The following is a 21,265-nucleotide window of genomic DNA, read 5'->3' on the forward strand; positions in this document are numbered from 1 at the left end:
AGTCCAGTCCTCTGCACTCATGGGAGGACTAAGAGCATCCCTGACAGGTGTTTGTGGACAGTAGAATTGCTGGCCATCTTAATGTTGCATTACTTCTGTATTGCAGCAGAGGAATAAAACTTGTGTGATGATATGTAAAACGTGGACTTGTTAACTAAATCACTACGAATACGTCTGCTGAAATGTAATGCCATAGGTGGTGATGCTGAACTCTTGAGTTATAGATATAAGCCATATATGGTTCTCCGGCGAGGTCCACTGTTTGTCATTCAGGAGGCTGCTTGTGGGTGGTGAAAACCAATATGATGTTCCTCTGTGTTTTGTATTTTAAGAGTGTGATATTTTAGGACCATAGGAATTGACAGACCAGATCAGAACATTGCTCCATCTAGTCAGGTAGCCAATCTCTGGCAGCGGCCAGGACCAGATGCTTCAGAGGAAGGGGCAAGAAAGCTATATTTTGGACAATTGTGGAATAACTTGTCCACAAGGGAAGTTTTTTCCTGATCCCCCATCATCAGTCGGTGATCGATTTATGCCCTGAAGCATGAGGTTTTGTTTTATTTTTACTTTTTAAATAAAACTATCTTAATGTTACTTTGGATGTTTTCAGTATTCTTATGTATGTCTAATTTTTTCTTCAGTCCTAATAAGCTGTAGACCTCCATGGAATCCAGTGGCATCGAGTTTCACAAGTTGTGTGTGTGGTGGTGGTGAGGAGTGCATGTATTTGTTCTTATTAGTTGTCTTTCAGTTTCATTGAATGTGATTTTGCTATTGTGTTGTGAGAGGATAAATACAAGTGCCTGACTTCTGCTCTATACCATTTGTTTTATATACTTTTTATCATGTCTCCTCTGAAATAAACAGTTTCCAGTGGTGTGGGTATAGTACATTCACTTATATGACCTCTCTTATCAGAGGATCTCAGCGATATGTAGAAGAAAACCTGCTTTTAACTGGTGACATGAAAAGTACAAGTTAGAATTACATTGAAATTTTTTTGAGATGATTTTTTTCAGAGCATAACAAAATTCTTTAAAATCCAATATTGCATCCAGTGATTTTAATATTATCTGATATTTGTGTGGCAATGTGGCATCATCTAAAGAGAGATTCTGGTTTTAAATTATTTTCCTTCTTTATCTTGTATAGATGGTTTCACCCGAATATTACTGGCGTGGAGGCAGAAAATTTATTGCTGACAAGAGGCGTTGATGGCAGCTTTCTGGCCCGGCCCAGTAAAAGTAACCCGGGAGATTTTACACTTTCTGTTCGGTAAGTTAAGTGTTTGAGAGGCTCTGTCCTTAATACCCACTTGTCCCAAACATACAGAAGTCTACAATTGCCATTGTTCTGTGGAGAGCAATCCTGCTTGGGTAGAGAGATGAGCCTTGTGTCATCTACAAGTTCTCCATTTCTGAATTCTGAGTCTGTTATGTTGATAGTTTTACATTTTCTTCTGCATAGGAACCCAAATGCCTTTGGTTTTCCAAGTTGTGCAGAGCTGGGAAGGCCGTGGATCCTGGCTCTGTAGTGAGCCAGAAAGGTAGAGGTGATGTGGCAGCCAGTTCATAATTTCTCCATTCCCTACCCTTTTAAAGAAGTCCGTTAGGGTTCCTGTCCAGAAAGTAGCAGAGGTGACAGCATTACCAAGATCATGCATGTAAGATCTGTGCTGCTTTATACCGCATTCCGGCTTCTCTTCTCCCCTCATCACCCCATTAGCTATGCTGATAGTACTTAAAAACTTGCCAGGTACCTTAGATAGATATTTGCAGTGTAACTTAGTGCCAAAAATGTGCTTGGCACTGTACAACACAGCATGCAAATATAGTCTTTTCCCCAAGGAGCCCACCCCCTAAAAACCCATACAAGAAAGGGCTCATGGAGAAAACCCAAAGGAGGGAATAACATAATTTTTCTTCCCTTCATAATGTCTCACTTCTTAGGGGTTGCAGAAGAAGTGAGGGGGATTTGAATTAGAATAGGATGGTGGCTTGTCAAATAGAAAGAGATCATTCTACACACACACTCAAAATACTTTCCTATAACAAGAATAAGGAAGTATTGAGGTAATGTTGTTTGTTAGGAGAAATGACCAAGTTTTTAAGGGCAACTCGTGCATTCCAGCTTCATCTAAAATGTGACTTCTGGAGTACATATCCCCACATTGTCTCAGAGGACAGGGAAGGGGAAACAGGCATGTCTGACACTTCATTGTTGCCTTAGATTTTAAGGTAGTCTTAGTGGAGCTGAGTCAAGGGAAGGAGACCTCATCAGAGATCTATGCGGGCGGGGGGGCTGAAGTTTCCTGACTGAGAATTCCATTTGCTAAGTCCTACCTAGGGTGGTCTTAGGATGGCCATTGATCTCTGCTCTTCATTGATATTAGTGGAGGTAGAGGCAAATTGCTTACATCAATGGCTATCCTTGGCTGATTAGGGAGCAGACCTGTCTTTAAGGGAAATCCCCATGCTGGGGAACCGTGTTAGGATGTCTGGGTTGGTCCTTGAACGTGGCAGTTGGAGTCTGTCCAGCCTTTCCTAGAGCCTGACTGCTATACTGGGCAGAGCTGGACTCCACTCTGGAGAAAGTGGTAGCACAGAACCCCTAATGAGGCATCTTGTGGATGCTGAAGACTTCCCTCCGTCATGAGAATTGCAAGTAGAGGACAGGAGGTCTGTGCAGCTTCTATTGGACGTCGTGGGTATATCTGCACTGCAAAAACAAAAAAACCCCATGGCAGCAAGTGTCAGAGCCCAGGTCAACTGACCCAGGCTTGCAGGGCTCACGCTACAGGGTTAAAAACAGCAGTCTAGACGTTCGGGCTCGGAGACCCGGGGAGGGAAAGGGTCTCTGAGCCTGGGCTCCAGCCCAAGCCCGAACGTCGACACTGTTTTTAGCCCTCTAGCGTGAGCCCCGCAAGCCTGAGTCAGTTGACCCAGCCTCTGAGACTTGCTGCCGCGTGGGTCGTCTTTTACAGTGTAGATGTACCCTGTGGGGTAATGAAGACTGTTTTGGTTCAGTGGAGCCATTAAGGAATGGAAAAAAAAATCTTATTTCTCTACTAACTGTTAAACAGCCACTTCCTCTTCTTATAACCCTTGATACTGTTTCATTGCCCTGCTATTAGAGGTATAGTTGCTTCACTCACAGCGTTCAGTAATTTAGATATGCTGCAATTCATCGGCTGGAAGGTGACTGACCTATAAAGCTGAACTACTGAAATTTCCAAGCTAGTAGAGTGGAATATTTTAAAGTGGTTGGTTTGAAATTGGCGAACTTGTCTGAGTTGCCTTTTATTTTTCTTTTTTTTTTGGTGTAATAAACATTTAGGCGAAATGGAGCTGTCACGCACATCAAGATCCAGAACACAGGAGACTACTACGACCTGTATGGAGGAGAAAAATTTGCCACATTGGCTGAGTTAGTCCAGTATTACATGGAACACCACGGGCAGCTCAAAGAAAAGAATGGAGACGTAATAGAGTTAAAATATCCACTGAATTGTGCTGATCCTACATCTGAAAGGTTAGAGATAAATTGTGGTGAAAAATATGAAGGAGTCCATTCTCCTTTCCACGTATGCATGTGATTCCTATTAACATTAAGTATTTGCTTTTACTCAGTGTAAGTAAGGGTGGCAGTACCTTACCTTGCAAGTAGTCCAACTGTTTTCTTTGGCACTACTTGCAAAATAAGCTATTACTCAACTTGAGTAAGGGTGGGAGAATCTGGACTGAAGAAGATAGGCCCTATACGTTGCAGTAACTAAAACAAAAACAAAGTAAAATACACAACCTGCTTTCTGATCCTTCTTGGAAAATTTCATTTGTTGCAAAAGCTTCAGAGAATTATATGTGTTACTGCAGTGACTTCAGTATATATTTCAGAGCATAATTTTATCTTGGTAACAGTGTATTATATGTGGGTTTAAGAAAACAAAAGTCAAATGCAAATACACAGATTGCTGAAACTGACATTTTTAACAAGACAACAATGATCAGTAGGATCTCAGACTTTGAATACTTACTAAGGAAGTATAGCGAAGGAACTCTTCAGAAATAAATGTATTTAGTTCTCTTCGGAAACTGGAATTAATTAGTCTTGACCCATTAGTCAGCATTATGGCCAGTAGATGTCAGTTTATTCTCAGAAGTGAAAAAGCAGGGAAAAATAATGGAACCATGCCATCGTAAGGGCTGATGAAATTGTATTTCATGGTGTGTAAGGAAAACTTTCTGTTAACATAAGAGCCCTGAAATCATGCAAGTGCATAAAATAAGCAATGGCAAAATACGCGAGAGAAATTGAGGTATCTAATTGCAGTAACTGAAATTTTATTAGAACCCACTTCAGTTCTTGCTGACTTTTCTCTTGGGATTTCTTTCTTGTGATCTGTATAGATTTTTATTAAGCAATGGTGGCATTCTTCCAAGGTTTAAATGCATAAGAATTCAAGTATCTTAATCAGTTATCTGTGTATGAAAGTTCTGTTTTGAGAGTTGTTTTCTGGATAATGTTTTATTACTTCTGAAGTATTTCTCTATGTGCGCACACGCCCTCTCAATTCATATTTTTTCTAAGTTTATACTTTGCCAGGTTTTTTGTGTATCTTTAGCAACTCTTGTAGCCCTTGAAACCTCAGTTTAGTATGAACATTTTGGCTTGTTATAGCTGTTTAAAGCAGGTGGGCAAAGTCATGGGTACAGTGAGGAGAAGGGCAACTATATATATTTATTTTATTTATTGTAAATTTAAGGTGGTTTCATGGACACCTTTCTGGAAAAGAAGCTGAAAAGTTATTAACAGAAAAAGGAAAACATGGAAGCTTCCTCGTGAGAGAAAGTCAAAGCCACCCAGGAGACTTTGTTCTTTCAGTCCGGACAGGAGATGATAAAGGCGAGAGTAATGATGGGAAATCGAAAGTGACCCATGTCATGATTCGGTGCCAGGTACAATAAAGCTGGAACTTCTTGACTGTAAAGGCTTCTTTCCTGGTTTGCATGCTTATTCTGTCAGGAGAGGCATTACAGACTTCTCAATGCTATTCAGTCCACTGATTTTGGTCAGATGGTGCTGTATGTACAGCATATTGTTTGTTTGCTTAAATTGACTTCTTTGCTAATTTTAAGAATTCTATTAGCATTTTGGTTTTTTGACTGAATCGTGCCGTAGCATATCTATATTGCTGAGGAGCTTCTAAGAGGTTTCCCTTTGATTGCATCAAGAGTCTGTCTCAAGGCCTCTGCTGATGTAGCCTTTCGCATTCATGAATCTCTCTTAAGTTTGTTGCAGTCTTGTCTTACTACTTCTCTTTTCATATAATAGATCTGAGAATCCATTCAGGTGGGTTTTTTTGTAGCTATACTATGGAGGATGGTTATTTTGTCTTTTTCATAATGTCTTTCCATAATAACAACCAAAATACAGCAAATATTTAATCCAAGGAAACCTTGTCCCTACAGTTTAAATTTCAGGTAGGGTAGTTTGCCTTTACTAAAGAATGTGTTTAAACTATCTGATGCCAGAATTAATTCTTGATGGCTATTTTTATTCTCAAAACATTTTAATATGTGCCTGAGTATTGGTGTTAAAGGGTCAAATCTGTTGAAAGTACTTTAATCCTTTTTAGAAAATACAGTTCTTGTAATACCTTTATTTGTCTTTAAAAAAGCAAAAACAACCCTCCCCACATGCCTAGTATAGAGAAATCAGGAATTTGGGGTGGAAATGGTGCAACTGAGTGAGAGTGCCTGCTAGAGGTTTTTGTGTTTTTGGCTGTGCATTCAGTAAATGCTGTCCAAATTTCAAGGTACACCTCTACCCTGATATAATGCGACCCGATATAACACGAATTTGGATATAACGCGGTAAAGCAGCGCTCTGGGGGGCGGGGCTGTGCACTCCTGCAGACCAGCGCGTCAGCGTGTCTGGCCCTGACACGCCGCTCTGAGCATCATGTTAAGGGTGCTGGGCCAGGGCTGAGGGGTTGGATAAGGGGCAGAGGGTCTCGGCGGGCGGTCAGGGGATAGGGAACAGGGGGGATTGGATGGTTCAGAGGTTCTGGGGGCGGAGCGGTCAGGGGACGGGGCCCGGGGGCGTTGGATAGGGTGTGGGAGTCCCAGGGGGCCTGTCAGGGGCAGGGGTGTGGATAGGGGTCGGGGTAGTCAGGGGACAGGGAGCAGTGGGGGTTGGATGGGTCGGGGGTTCTAAGCGGTCAGTCGGGGGCGGGAAGTGACTATTAATAATGGAAATGCTAGAGGCCAAAGCAAGTTCAATATAATGCAGTTTCACCTGTAAAGCGGTAAGATTTTTTGGCTCCTGAGGTCCGCGTTATATTGGGGTAGAGGTGTAATTTCCTGCCTTTATTTATAGAATCGTAGGACTGGAAGGGACCTCGAGAGGTCTTCTAGTCCAGTCTCCTGCACTCAAGGTAGCACTAAGTATTATCTAAACCATCCCAGCAGGGGTTTGTCAGACCTGCTCTTGAAAATCTTCAGTGACAGAGATTCCACACCTTCCTAAGCAATTTATTCCAGTGGTGAACCACCCTGACAGTTAGGAAGCTTTTCCTAAAGTCCAACCTAAACAGCCCTTGCTGCAGTTTAAGCCTGTTGCTTCTTGTCCTATCCTCAGAGGTTAAGGAGAACAATTTTTGTCCCTCCTCCTTGTAACAAACTTTTATGTACTTGAAAATTGTTATCATGTCCCATCTGAGTCTTCTCTTCTCCAGACTAAACAAACCCAATTTTTTTTCAGCCTTCCCTAATAGGTCATGTTTTCTAGACCTTTAATCATTTTTGTTGCTCTTCTCTGGACTTTCTCCAATTTGTCCATGTCTTTTCTGAAATGTGGAATCCAGAACTGGACACGGTATTTCCAGTTGAGGCCTAATCAGCGTGGAGTAGAGCGGAAGAATCACTTCTCGTGTCTTGCTTTCAATACCTCTGCTAGTACATCCCAGAATGATGTTTGTTTTTTTTTTTTTTTTTTTTTTTTTTTTTTTTTTTTGCAACAGTGTGACACTGACTCATATTTAACTTGTGATCCACTATGACTCCCCAGATCCCTTTCTGCAGTACTCCTTCCTAGGTGGTCATTTCCCATTTTATATGTTGAATTCATTGTTCCTTCCTAAGTGGAGTAGTTTGCATTTGTCCTTACTGAATTTCATCCTTTTTATTTCAGACTATTTCCCCAGCTTGACCAGATAATTTTGAATTTTAATCCTATCCTCCAAAACACTTGCAACCCCTCCCAGCTCGGTATCATCTGCAAACTTTATAAGTGTATTCTCCATGCAATTATCTAAAACATTGAGGAAGATATTGAATAGAACCAGACCCAGAACTAATCCCTACAGGACCCCATTTGTTATGTCCTTCCAGCATGACTGTGAACCACTGATAACTACTCTCTGGAAACGATTTTCTAACCAGTTATGCACCCACCTTATAGTAGCTCCATCTAGGTCAGTGGTTCTCAACCAGGGGTCCAGGGCCCACCGGGTGGCCGCGAGCAGGTTTCAGGGGGTCTGCCAAAATAAACCAGAGAGGAGGGCCAGCGTTAAACTTGCTGGGGCCCAGGGCAAAAAGCCCAAGCCCCGCCGAGGTCTGCAAGCCAAAGCCAGAGCAACTTACCTTCACGGTGTCTTCTGTTGTGTGGGACTCTGGGCAATTGCCTTGATTGCTACCCCCTAACGCCAACCCTGGCTTTTAATCTACTGGATATGCAGAAAAACAGTTGTGGCCCAGGTGGGCTGTAGAATTTTTTTTAGCAAGTTGGGGGGTGGCCTCATTAAGGAAAAGGTTGAGAACCCCGGATCTAGGTTGTATTTCCCTAGTTTGTTTATGAGAACATCATGCAAGACACTATCAAAAGCCTTACTAAAGTCAAGATATACCCCGTCTCCTGGTTTCTCCCTCTCCACAAGGCTTATTACTCTGCCAAAGAAATCTATTAAGTTGGTTTGATCTGATTTTTTCTTGACAAATCCATGAGGACTGTCACTTATCGGCCTATTATCTTCTAGGTGGCTGCAGATCTTTATGAACATTTATCTTTATGTATATTAGCCGTTTTAACATGTTTAATTATTTGAGTTTATGAAAGTTTGGGAAATAAAGTTACTGTTAGAGTTCTCCATGCCCTTAATTGATCTGTGGCTAACCTCATAGATGCTAATGGTAGATGAGATAGTAACTATATTGCTGCCTTGCTTTTTAAACAAGGACTACAGTACCAATACCTGCGTTCCAGGACCCAGTGTAGATTCTGTGGTGCTTTTGTTTTGATTTATTCACAAATTCACATCTGATTCTCTGATTGTATCCCTCAAGTATTCTACTTGGGGTGAGTATCAGATAGGGGCATTGTTATCCTAAAAAAAAAAAAAAAGCAGGTAACATTAAAATGTTCTAATTAGAAATGTATTACAACTCTTCAATGGAATATGACTGTACCAAGTAATCTTTTATCATTTCAGTATGGAATGGAGGGGATAGTTAAATAGGTTTTTAAGTACTCATTTAAGGGATCTTGTGATTGGTTGAACAGTCTAAAGAGGTAATTAATGCAGACTTTATATTGTTGTGTACATTGCTATGAATGAGCACATTTTGAATATCTTTCTTGGAAGGAGCTGAAATACGATGTTGGCGGAGGGGAAAAATTTGACTCTCTAACAGATCTAGTGGAACATTATAAGAAGAACCCCATGGTAGAAACTTTGGGCACAGTACTACAGCTCAAGCAGGTGAGCTTAGTAAATGCTAGAACTTCTATCATAAACATTTAATTAACTCAGGAGATGGGGTGGGAAGGGTGGTGGTGGGGGGAGATCAACCTTTTTCTTACATTCTGTAAGGTGTTGGAAGACATTCATTCAGCGTTAAAACCAAAAGTGAATTTACCGTCGTCTCTTACAACAGCATCTTAATCTTTCAGGGTGGTCCAATGATTGGATTTAAGCTGCTATAGTTTTTTTTTTAGCCATCTATAAAGGACCTAATTCTCCATTTCTGGTGCATCTAGAACTCCCCTTGGCTTCATTGAGAGTTCTGGGTCTACAAGGATTTTAAAATCCAAAAAGCTTAATGCACTGAAACTGGAACCATGAAACTGTGTGACTTACATCAGATTCATGTGGTGGTAAAAAGAAAAGGGCTTCAAAATCTGGAGTGAAGTCTGGGTCCTAAAACCCTGAGTGGTACCTACATACAATATGTTTAATACAGGAGATCTGTGTAAACTAGCTTTCTCCTGTTCTTATTGCTGTGCCGTGGTTTAATATAAAATATCTTTCTTGATTAGCCCCTGAATACAACCCGTATTAATGCTGCAGAGATTGAAAGCCGGGTGCGAGAACTAAGCAAGCTAGCAGAGACCACAGATAAAGTCAAGCAAGGCTTCTGGGAAGAATTTGAGGTAATTTAAATGTTTCAGATGTAAAGCAGGTGAGTCTCAGTGATAGAACTATAATTTTACCACAATTTCCCAGCTGCTTAGGGCCCTCCACCCCTCAAATCTTTATTCTTGCTCCCCACCCCTGTGCCAGATATTGTACCTTCTCCAGTTTGCCACTTCCACTCATGCGTCGGCCAAAGATGAGTGCTTGAAAGGTGTGCCTTTTCTTTTAACCCCGAGCATTGTCCCCCACCCCTGTTTGAGCTGATCTTGTGCTGGGCTAAGGAAGACATTACTTAACAGGAATGGCTGGGATTTTGGCACCAAGTCCTGTTGTCTTTCAGTGGGAATTCTTGTAGGCTCTCCTGAAAGTCCCAGAGGAGAATAATTTTGCATTTCTCTAATTCTTCTTATGAGAGGATTTCAAATTATTTTACAAAAAAATTAAGCCTCGTGACATCCCAGTGTGGTAGATAATTTTTTCTGATGAGTAGAAAAAGGCAGAGGTACTATAGTTGGTCAGTGGCAGAACCCAGGAGTCCTGATTACCAGTTCCCCACTCTGACTACTAGATGACACTCCCTTCCTTACAAGTGAAGTACAAACAAATCTGGTATTCGATGGCTCGTTAGCAACTGCGCTAGACGTAATAGTCAAAATAGTGACTTTTGTTTATGCTTTTATAGGATTTGACTCTGATTTTCAGAGGAGCCTGTGGGAGATAGGTGCCCAACTCTTATTGAAATTTGGTAGGATTTGGACATCTGAGGCCTGGTCTGTACGAGAAAATGAGGTCAGTTTAACTATGTTGGTCGGGGTGTGAAAAATCCACACCCCTGAGCAGCATAGATAAGCCAACCTAAGTTCCATGTAGATAGTGCTAGGTTGACAGAAGAATTTTCCCATTGATTTAGCTAGTGCCTCTCGGGGAGGTGAATTACCTATGCCGATAGGAGAACCCCTTCCATTGGAATAGGTGCTATCTACACTGCGCCACTGTAGCTTTTGTAGACAAGCTCTAACTCTACACAAAAATTTAATTTGCAAGAAGCTGGGAAGTGAATCTACTCTACACTAGCTTGCCATGGTCTAGTTGTCTTTGTGGATTCTGCTGGCCTGTATTACTAGTTGCACTTCGATCTACTCCCATTTCAAAGAGGTCTAGATCATATTTTTGATGCATGTCAGCAGGGACAGCTAGTTTGCGGCTGGCTAGTGTAGGGTAGTATCACATCCCATCTTGCCGTAAGCTAAGTGTTCATGTAGACAAGCCTTTTGGTTCTTTTTTTTGAAAATTCCTGCTTTTCTCTTCTGCAAAAACTGCATTTTGCATGGAGAAAATTTAATGCAGTTGTTCCCCAAGAAAACTCTCTGCTTAAATTGCCAGTTAATTTGAAAAGATTTTTTAAAAACCATACTTGATGGCAATAGAAAGTTTCCAGTGATTTAGATTGAAGACTGCATTGTTTTTACAATTACATCGTGTTAGCCAATACATATATGTTACATGGTGTTAGCCAATACAATATTAATATGTATACCATATTAATATTGTATTACATCCAACATGTGGACAGTTAACTGACTTGTATTATGTCTTTCCCACAATTCTGTCCACTTCGCTCACTTACGTCAAGAGATGTATATCTCTCAACACTCTGCAAAACAAAATGTAGCTTTTGGCATTAGCAAATATAAAGCCTGTCAAAGGCAAGATATATTTGTTCTATGTCCTAGTGCAGGTACCTTCATAGGCAACTGGTTTAAAATATGGGACATAGGAAAAGATATAGAACAACAAATTAAAGAACTGGTACAAACTGGGTTAGATCTTGGGTGACCTATAAAGTGCTTTCTAATTTGTAAGCACTTGTGTTATAAATATAAGAGGGTTTAGGGGTGTATTTTGAAGCACACTTAATGTGTAAGGTCACCTGAACAGCACTGTGAGAAACTGCTTCCCAGAAAGATTGGTATTGTATTAACTTTTTCCTTTCTATACTGTTCTGCTATTGACTTCAAGTATAAATTGGCTATATTTGTGTAGTCAGGTAATCGACTATGCATTTTGAGCAACAATGGTCTTATAAAAATAGAATCCAGGATAATTTTTCACATAACTCCGCTTGCTAGAAATTTCAGAAAAAAATCTACAAATGTGACCGTGAAGTTTTTGCTTAAGCAGTTATGTGCAGTAGAACAAAATGTCATTCCTGAGTTTATGCTCAGTAAATACTAGTAAACATTTCCAACATAGCATGCTGCTTTTTCAGTGTTCCTTTTAGTGGTAATAAGAAATGAATGTGTGAATACTGATATGGCTACAAATGGGGAAAATAATCCATTTAAAAGCTGTCCCATTCAGTTTTTTATATTATACCTTTTTAAACTGCGGGGAAAGAAATAAACAATTTAGAAAACAAAACTCCCCAAGTATTAGTGTGCTGACCATGGCAGGATGGTGACGGACAACTGGTCAAACACACTCACTGCAATACAAATCTTCCTGTCCAGCTATTTATATAAAACACTCTCTCTTGCCCTTGAATTCATTGCTTTTTTGACACTCACATTTTGGAAATGCTAAAATAAAACTACTGCAGAGAGGGACCCTTTGAGCCATTTTCCAGGTTAATTTTAAATAGTGTTGGGATGACAGCTGTATAATCTGTATGCTTTGCTTAGGAATTTATTATTATTTTGTTTGGGTGCAACCCCTCTCATCTGGAGCTAGCATTACCGTCATCTTACCAGAAAGGGAGTAAGGGGGACACCTCCTCCTCTCCATGCGATATTGTATGTACCTTCTACATTTTTAATAGCATCTGGTGCTGGTTTCTTCCTTTAAAAAAACAAACAAATAAAACCTATTGATTTGAGAGTGCTTCTTTGAACGTAAATTACCAGTTTCAACAGTATTCCCCATTTTCCCCCTCAAACGGAAGAAACGTTAAATGCAACCACGGTTTACCGTATCCCAAACCACAGTGAGATACTCCTGGCTCTGAAACTTTCTCTACTAACTGGAGTGATTCAGGAAAAGAATGAAGATGATAGCCATTTCTAAAGGCCCTGGTGTAAATACAGTGAAGTGGTTGCCATAAGACAGGTTTATAGTGAAGAACTTCTTTAACTGATTACGGAATATATATTATACCACCAGCAGATGGAGACAGGAAATCAAGGAATCCTGTGATGTCAACTTCTTTTATAAAAAGGCCGGTTCCGGCTGCATAATACTGTTTGAGAAACTTCTTGCACACTGTAGGGGTTTGAGAGTGGGTGGGGAGAGTAACTATTGTCAGATGAGGATATATATGCAAATGCATTCATTAGCTGAATCAAGTCCTTATGACTATTATTCAGCCAGCTGGGCATCATGGGAGACTTAAACAAATGAAAAGCACAAAGGAGCATCACTAGCTGAGGTAGGAAATTGCTCTCTACCAACATGAGAGTGAAATAAACAGTCTCTTGGTCTTGATCAGACAAAGGCAAGAGGAAGAAGGAAACAGAGTTTCTGGTCACCATTCTTTCAGAGTTGAGTGTCTCCTCTTCCCACGAATTTTCTGCCCTCTGAGGTCAGAAAAGGGACTGTCAATAGAATTATCTCAGCTGATCACTGTAATGAGGGAAGGTGGGAGAGAGAGGATTGCAGCCTTGGATAACAAGGGCCCAGCAGAAATAAGGGTCTGTGTATCAAACTAGCATTCATTGGCTTCCATACAGAACAGGCAAATATGCTCCACAAAGTAGGCAAGCAGCCACATTCTGCTCTAGCTAAATTTTCCACGTGGATGTGAACAAGAGCATGTCTGCAGAAACCGTGGTCAGTGGTATACTTTAATAGCTGCCATATCGTGGCATGACATGTGTTGCATGTGACAGCTACATGACTTGGTTTGAACCCACAGTAAATTGGCTTTTCAATCTGGCTGAAGAACAAAAACGAGTGTTGCAGTTCACATCCTTTCCCGGGGACTCTGAGTTTACCGTTCCAGTACTCAGACTTCACTAGCAAAGGTCCCAAAGCTATTCTTGATTTCCCTCCTCCTCTCCCTGTTGTAGGTGGTGCTGGCTGATTAAATGATTTTGGTGGTGGTATTATGTGGATTAATGTCTAGCTGCCCAGGAATGGAAGAGACTGGTTTCCACCCTGTGTGTCCATATTGGTGCAGGAGGGATGTAATGTAGTGTATCCAGAGGGCTAAGCATTCCCATACAGTGTCCTTCTGAATGTATTGTGTATCATCTATGTAACCACAGAGCTAGCACTGTTAGTGTACCTCTTGCTTCCCCTTCTGGCCTGGCCTGAGATGATTTGTGGCCTGGTGGAGTACTGGGAGAGAAACTCATAATGTAGCTGATTCATTGTGGCTGGCCCTTGGAGAAATGGGGCAGATAAATGCGCTGACTTTCCTGAATACATATATTCACCAGGCCAAAAACTTATGGAAAGGGAAAAAGTTATAAAACCAGAAAATCTTTATTGTGAGCTATTTTATCCCTCCTTCCTTTCACCTTCACTGCCCTTTGGAAATTGCTGCGTTAATCCTAAATGTCTCTTTACAGTGTCATATGGTGGTCTCTGAAATGAAACCATCTCATAAAATGTTAATGTTGCTGTTTAATTCAGCTCTGACAGCCATTAGTTGTCTGTCTCTGTGGAAGACTCTAGGATGTCCGTGAAACTCTGCTTGTGCCATTTATGGTCTTACTACCCAGATGGTGCTTATAAATTACTTTCTCTTTAAGTATATTTAAGGATGTAATCCCTCTTTTCCTGTGAACTACTGGATAGAGATGTTGGCAGCGTTCTTTATTCTTTTGCTTCTGAAAAAAGGCTTTTTGGTGAATTTAGTGCTTGGATGGTATAGTGAATTGAGAACCTTCATTTATTATTGCAACCAGATTTATTATCGTACTACGTACAACTTTAATGGGCTAGCTACAAGCCACTGCTGCTTATGGGTCTCTCCTCAGGGATGCACAGAGCAATAATAATGAATTGTATGAAGCAAGGACATGTTTGTAGTCTTTTCTGTTTGAATCCCATGCTGAAAGAACCCGGGGGCAAACTTCGCTTGCAGATTATAAAATGGACACAGTTCAGTGTGCAGTGACAGTAGCGTCAAAGTGCTAATTAGACACAAGGTGTTCAGTGTAATCGGCTTATCCAAGCACCTGAAGAATCTTGCAGTATGCCAGGCACATGTTATCAGCTGAAGTGAACCTTCTGTGGAACCTTGCACCATAAATTATTACTGCTACCAGTACTTTGTACTAATAGAGCATCTTCTGTTCTTGGCACGTTGCAAACATTAAGAATCACAACTTCACTACAGAGACCGTATCTGGATTCTAAAGATGGGGAAACTGAAGGGCAGAGAGGCTCAGTGACTTGTCCAAGATAACACAGGAGTTTTGTGCTGGAGTGGAGAATTGAATCCAGGTTTCCCAATGCCACAGGACCATCCTTCTGCTCACTTTTGCTATGTCACCATTTTTTCCATCTGTGAAAAGGGGATGATAATACTTGCCTCCCTTCAGAGGGATACCTCAAGGCTTCCTTAAGGTTAAGCATATATAGCACTTTTCATGCAAAAGTGTAAGTCCTGTTACTGCTCTGGGGGCTAATTTTGCTCTCTGGTCCTATTGTAGCACATGTCTGCCTTGATTATTTTTATTCTAGTATGGCATGCATTGAGATGAGAGAATAGTTTGTAACAAGGCTGTAATATTTATTTTAAGGATGTTTCTTCTTGTTATCGCCTTCTACTTTTCATCTAGAGTTGCTTATAGAGGGTCTTTGTTAGTTTTTCTCTTAACACTCCCCCCCCCGCAATCTTCCCTCGTTATTTAGGATTTGCCTGGCTGTTGCTTACAAGAATCCACTCCTCTTCTTGAAAGCTTGTGTTGTGGCAATGCAATATAATCTCTCGCAGCTTGTCTCTGGCACTTCCCAGCAATATTGCTACATATTGGTAGTGCTGGAAGTGGAGGAAGAAAGCCAAATAAGGCCTGAAGTAATCCAGTTCAGGTAGAAAAGTCCAGACCACAAAGTGCCACACTATCTTTATAGAGCTCAAATGGTTACCAAAGTTAATTGTTGTTTGCAGTGTTGTAGCCGTGTTGGTCTCAGGATATTGGAGGGATAAGGTGGGTGAGGTAATATCTCAAGAAGAGTCCTGATTAGCTCAAAAGCTTGTCTTTTCACCAATGGAAGTTGATCCAATAAAAAATAATACATTGCCCACTTTGTCTCTCTAATAGTTAATTATTAGCAGTATTAAAAGTAGTACCAGACAGCTAAGCAGACTTTCTCTCCTCCCTTTAACTCAGCAGCTGGGAGAAATATAAGCAAGTATCTTTATGTTTAGTTTTAAATCTTAGAAGGAGGGTTCAGACCGACCCCCAATGATCTGTGACTCTGTTCTTCAGACCTACTTGGCAGAAACTCTGCTTGGCTTCTTTTCTTCTCTTCTCTCCTCCCCCTCCCCCTCCCAACCCCACGCTTTCTCCTTGAGGACCTCCACTCCTTAATCCACCCTATGTTTAATTTCCTTCTTAATGTAGGCAGCTACTCTAGCAAAAATCTAGTATCGTCTGGGCAAAATGCTCAGTTCTTTTTTCACGTCATTGTGGGGGCGGGGGAAGCATCTCTCTTTTGTTTGCTTTAATTGTATTGGTACTTTCCCTTCAAAGCAGTGTGAACATTGATTGGTACTCCCAACTCTGTCTGAGGTAGTAGGGATTGCCCCTTACTTCTCAAGACTTTCTCTGTGTCCCGCAGTGAGTCCATATCAGAAACTGGGTTAGAACTTGGTGCTCCTTGGGTCCCATTTCTCTGCTCAGTCCCCTAGACCACATTTCCTACCCCTTTGTGAGTCACTGCCTAGGAAACAATAACTAGCTGTTTGTTAGCTGTGGACTTTAAATTGAGATTCCTGGATTTTCTTCTGGGCTTTGCCAGTGTCTGTGATTTTGGGCGAGTCCCTTTAAATCATTCTCTGCCTATTCTTTCCATCTGCAAAATGGGCATGACTATGTTACTGGTGTGTTATGAAGCTTAGTTACCATTTGTAAAAGCTTTTGCGATTCTCTGGTTAAACTGCTTGGAAAATGCCAGCCCAGCTTCTTGCTTCATATGATGACACAAGTTCTTTGAGTATGCTTTGGGAGGTCCCTTAACTTAATTGTTTAAATGCTGAATGGCCATATATCGGCACACTCTTCATTTCTGAATTCTTTGTAACATGTTACCACTAAATAGTGGATTTTAGGAATTAGACTTGAGGTGATCATGTTTTAATGCTTACCTTAAGTTAGAAATCTAGCCAGAAGATTTAACACTTGGAGGATCCGGCCCACGGTTCAGTCTGTTCACTTTCAGGCATTCACTTTCATTTTGCAGTTGGCTTGTTGTTTCCTTCAGACTGCCAAACTTCTGCATTTAAAAAAAAACAACAAATTTTATGCCAGGTTTATGTACCAAATATTGTTTCTGTATATAAAGTTCCATAGGAAGTTGAATTTAAAAAAGACCAACCTGTACATGCAGATACCTGCCTCAAAGCAAGAGAATGGAAACTTACTGATGCAATGGTTACTTGACTTACAAAAGTTTGGATTCCATACATAAGCTTTGGCCTTCAAAGCCATCACGTATTATTTCTAGTAACGCTGCTGTTTTGAATTTCCTAATTCAGTGTGTTTAACCCTTTGAACCAAGCTTATTAAACCAACTTGAATGCTGACGCATGAGATTTCATTTTTCTAATGATGTCTAATATGATAGTCAAATGTCAGATTTTTCTCTACAGCCACCGCTGTGTGTGCTGTCTCATCATTCCCAGTGTGATGCAAGTTTTAGTGAAACCAGCTGTTTGTGCCCTTTTCATCTAGACTTTACAACAGCAAGAATGCAAACTTCTATATAGTCGTAAAGAGGGTCAACGGCAAGAAAGCAAAAACAAAAATAGATACAAAAACATTTTACCTTGTAAGTAGTATTCACTTTTTTCTTGTTTCACTGTTAACATTGGGCTGGTACGCTCACGGATCCTTTCACGGGGAAGCTAATAATTATTGGCCAGTAGTACAGTGCTTTTCTATTAAAACACCAACAAGCTAAACTGTTGCTCAGTGATCAGCACTAGTGCTCAGTAAGTTTGAGGATTAATTTGTGCTGTAGTGGTGCAGAACAGAATAATTATATATACTTTTTATATATCTCATATTCAGATTAATTGCAAATATGAAGCACTGACTAAATAAGAGAACACAAACAACTTGATGTTTGATTTTAATTTCTTCGGAAATTTGAAATTGTCCTAGGGAGCAGGGAGAGAGGAAAGGTTGAGTCATCTGGCTATTTTCTTAGCTATTAGAAATGGTAAGTAGTCAAGTACATGCAAAAGTTGGCCTTCATGTAGTTTGTTTGTTTGGTACTAAAGAACCAATTACAAGTTGGCTAGTTAGCAATCACAGAATGCAGCAGTTTAACATGCTGTTTACTTATCCTTCCTCTAGTTGATCATACCAGAGTTGTTCTACATGACGGAGATCCAAATGAACCAGTTTCAGATTATATCAATGCTAATATTATTATGGTAAGTGTGTTATTGCCTCCTTCAATCTGTCACTGGCACAGAGCATGCTTGCTATTGTATCCCCTCCTAAAAACAAATTAGTTATTTTACGATCACATCATTCACTGATATTTGTTTTGATCTCTAGCCTGAATTTGAAAGTAAGTGCAACAATTCAAAGCCAAAAAAAAGTTACATCGCTACTCAAGGCTGCCTGCAGAACACAGTGAATGACTTCTGGAGAATGGTATTCCAGGAGAACTCTCGCGTTATCGTTATGACAACAAAAGAAGTTGAAAGAGGAAAGGTAAAATGGAACCTTGGGCGGGCCCCGGTAAAAGTCATTAAGTTTCAACACAAGTAAGGGTTAACCAGACTTCAGTCACATCGACTTACAAGCTTAAAAATGGTGACATGGTGCAGCTGCAGCTGCCATTGGAGACCCAGGCCCTGATCTGCAAGATGCAGAGTGCCCTCTCCTCTCACTGATAGCACCTGGAATCAAGGGCACACTCGTCTTACAGGATCAGGCTCTTGTTTAATAAAGGCTGACTAAGTGACAGCTGCCTTACGTGAATTTACTTACTGCAAAGTTACTTAAGGGGAGGGGACAGTGAAGGAACTGGTGCAGCCAGGCTGGCAGACTGTACACTGTAAGGGAGTTAATGCCGTGTGCTTGAACCTAAAATATTGCTGCTTATTGGTATCAAGCCGAAAGCAGGAATGATTTAGCACTTTTATTTCTAACATCCTGTCTTCTGCCTCCAAGTGCCGTCTGCGAGCCATGTTCTGCGTGAGCACAGCTGCTCGCTCACTAGAGACTCACAGATCACTAGGGTTGAACTGCTCTGGCAATACCAGCATGTTTATTACTTTGAAAGAGAACTTTTACAGCTATGTATCCCAGAACTTCATCTTGTTTCTTTTAAATGCAGAGAGATCTCGTTTATTCCCCTGTCCTGCGATCTTACTCTGTTTCTGGATCCTAAACTTGTCATGTGGGTGGGTGGATGAGGGGAAACAGAAGAAAGAGAAATGGCTGAGAAATCTTGACAGAGTGTAACAATAGTACCTCACTGCTTGTGTGCAGCCTGGTTTTCTCTCTCAGGTGTCCTTTGCCTTGGATTTTTGCAAACACTTTTGCTGATAGTCTGTACTTGTAATTTCTGTGTCTTTTCTGCGTTCTTTCCTCTATCTCTTTGTGAATATGATACTTCGTGTTTGAATCTTATACCTCATATCTTCAATAAAAAGAAAATATCCTTCCACTCAGCATGATGAGGGCCTGGAAGAAGGCTGAGTAAGAAGATAGCTAGTGCTCTCTTATGTAACAAATAATTGACAATGTTTTTTCCTTTGCTTGACCATATAAAATAATGAGGAATTTTAATACCCTTAGTACAGAAGCTGGATATTTGTAGGGTTTTTTTGGCATTTCCCCCCACCTTAAAGTCTCCAGCCTGTCATCAGCGGGGCTGTGGGTTAGCAACTGGTTTTGACTTCTGAGTTGTTAAAATCCTGCATGCCCTTCATTTAAAAAAAAAAAAAAAATCAATACCTCTCCCGGGGTGGCTTGATGAAGGACTATGGGACAGGTTCCCTCTGTTCAGAGTGCAGTGAAGAAAGACCAGCTGGCCCATTGGAAGGAGTTGTGCCTTGGCTTCCTTACTCCTGGAACAAAATGAAGAGATTTTGGGTGGCTTCAAAGGAGTCATGCTTCAGAGCACCCTCAGGATCCTGTAACTTCTGTGATGTTTGACCAAGTGGGCCAGGCTCATCTTGACTTTCAGTTTTTGCTCTATGTCTTTCGTAAAGGATTGCTAGATGCTGCTGCCGCTCTAGCAATAGCCATTTTGCAGAGGCTTCACTCCTTGTTCCACCAGTCAACACTTCTGCTGCACACTCCCCAAGTTTCTTGGTACCTCTCTCTCAATCGTGCCGGTCTGCTCTCCACATTGACGTAGCCCTTTAAAATGATTCAGTAATCAGATCGTTAAAGTGCTGCATCATGTGCCCAGGGTTTTTGAGATATGCTTCAGCCTTTTCTCTTCAGTAGACACTGATTGCTGGCCTGGTTGGATATGACACCTCAGGCCAAGGTGCTTTTTGATATGCAGGAGGTAGAGGGAAGTATCTTTCTCAGAGAGGATGACTTTAGGAACAGTTTGCTTCAGGCAGTAGGGGATCCTGAAACTGGCTCAGATCTATCTAGGACTCTTAAGACTGCAAAATATGGAGTAGGAGAAGCAAACTAAAGCACATCATTACGAATTAAAATAATTCTCTCTCTCAATAATTGTCTCCACCTTGTCTCTCTCAAATTAAAATAATGCAGTCTTGGAAGGGATCCACTGAGCTGATGTACAATGCATCCCCTTTCCCACACTGATGACTCTTTAAGATTACACATTACCGTTGAGACTCTTTATTCCAGCAGCTGCTTCCTTGTTCAGGATCGTGCATTAAAACTGCAAATTGTTATCTCTGTCTACTTAAATACAAGATGTGGGTTTCAGGGCAGCTTGTGCTTTTTGCAGAAAATACAAACAAACAAACAAACCAAAGCTTAGATCCAAAGCATTCTGGCAAATGGTTGTGCATCCAGCATAATATCGTCTCATGTTGGCAGCAAGATCCTTTCCTCTGTTGTGTTTTCTATCTGCCGTTGAGTTTTGGCAGTGAAATTATTGACCTTCAGATGCACATTTATGGAGAAGTTGTTCCCTACAGCAATCTGTGGGTGGTCTGCATTTGATATTGCTAGAAAATCTGTCTCTGTCTACTACAGATGGACTAGGCTTGCATTCTTAGGTTCTCAAGAATTATTGCATCTAGCTATTCCCTATTACTGTTTCACTTGGTTCTGGAGGACTTGCTCCTTTTTATATAGAATACATCATCACAGACTATAGAATAGTCTTCCAAGGGAAGTGGAGCACTCTGAACCAAGCTTACATAGCAACAGAGACAGCATTCTGCACCCCATGGAGAACAATTCCTTATTGCTTGGTGGATGACCTGAAGAGCCCAGTGAACCTTCTGTGCCCTGATTTCTAAATGAGGTGAAGGACAAACTTCTTCCAAGATGAAAAGGAGTACTTGTGGCACCTTAGAGACTAACCAATTTATTTGAGCATAAGCTTTCGTGAGCTACAGCTCATGTGGAAAATACAGCAGATGTTCTTATACATACAAACCATGAAAAAATGGGTGTTTACCACTACAAAAGGTTTTCTCTCCCCCCACCCCTCTCTCCTGCTGGT

The 21,265-nt window shown here is 40.9% G+C and overlaps 1 protein-coding gene across 1 annotated transcript in view; it reads left to right on the top strand.

The window, feature by feature from the left end:
* PTPN11 (protein tyrosine phosphatase non-receptor type 11) overlaps positions 1-21,265 on the top strand; it is a 42,761-nt gene that overhangs the window by 6,001 nt on the left and 15,495 nt on the right. Inside the window, exons 2-9 of the mRNA XM_037879178.2 lie at positions 1,156-1,278; positions 3,340-3,534; positions 4,766-4,958; positions 8,645-8,761; positions 9,319-9,432; positions 17,317-17,413; positions 17,944-18,023; positions 18,151-18,309. Coding sequence (XP_037735106.1) covers positions 1,156-1,278; positions 3,340-3,534; positions 4,766-4,958; positions 8,645-8,761; positions 9,319-9,432; positions 17,317-17,413; positions 17,944-18,023; positions 18,151-18,309 — 1,078 coding nt within the window. The remainder of the gene's footprint in view (positions 1-1,155; positions 1,279-3,339; positions 3,535-4,765; positions 4,959-8,644; positions 8,762-9,318; positions 9,433-17,316; positions 17,414-17,943; positions 18,024-18,150; positions 18,310-21,265) is intronic.

The sequence above is a fragment of the Chelonia mydas genome, chromosome 15, assembly GCF_015237465.2.
Source record: "Chelonia mydas isolate rCheMyd1 chromosome 15, rCheMyd1.pri.v2, whole genome shotgun sequence".
In the NCBI taxonomy this organism is placed as follows: domain Eukaryota; kingdom Metazoa; phylum Chordata; order Testudines; family Cheloniidae; genus Chelonia; species Chelonia mydas.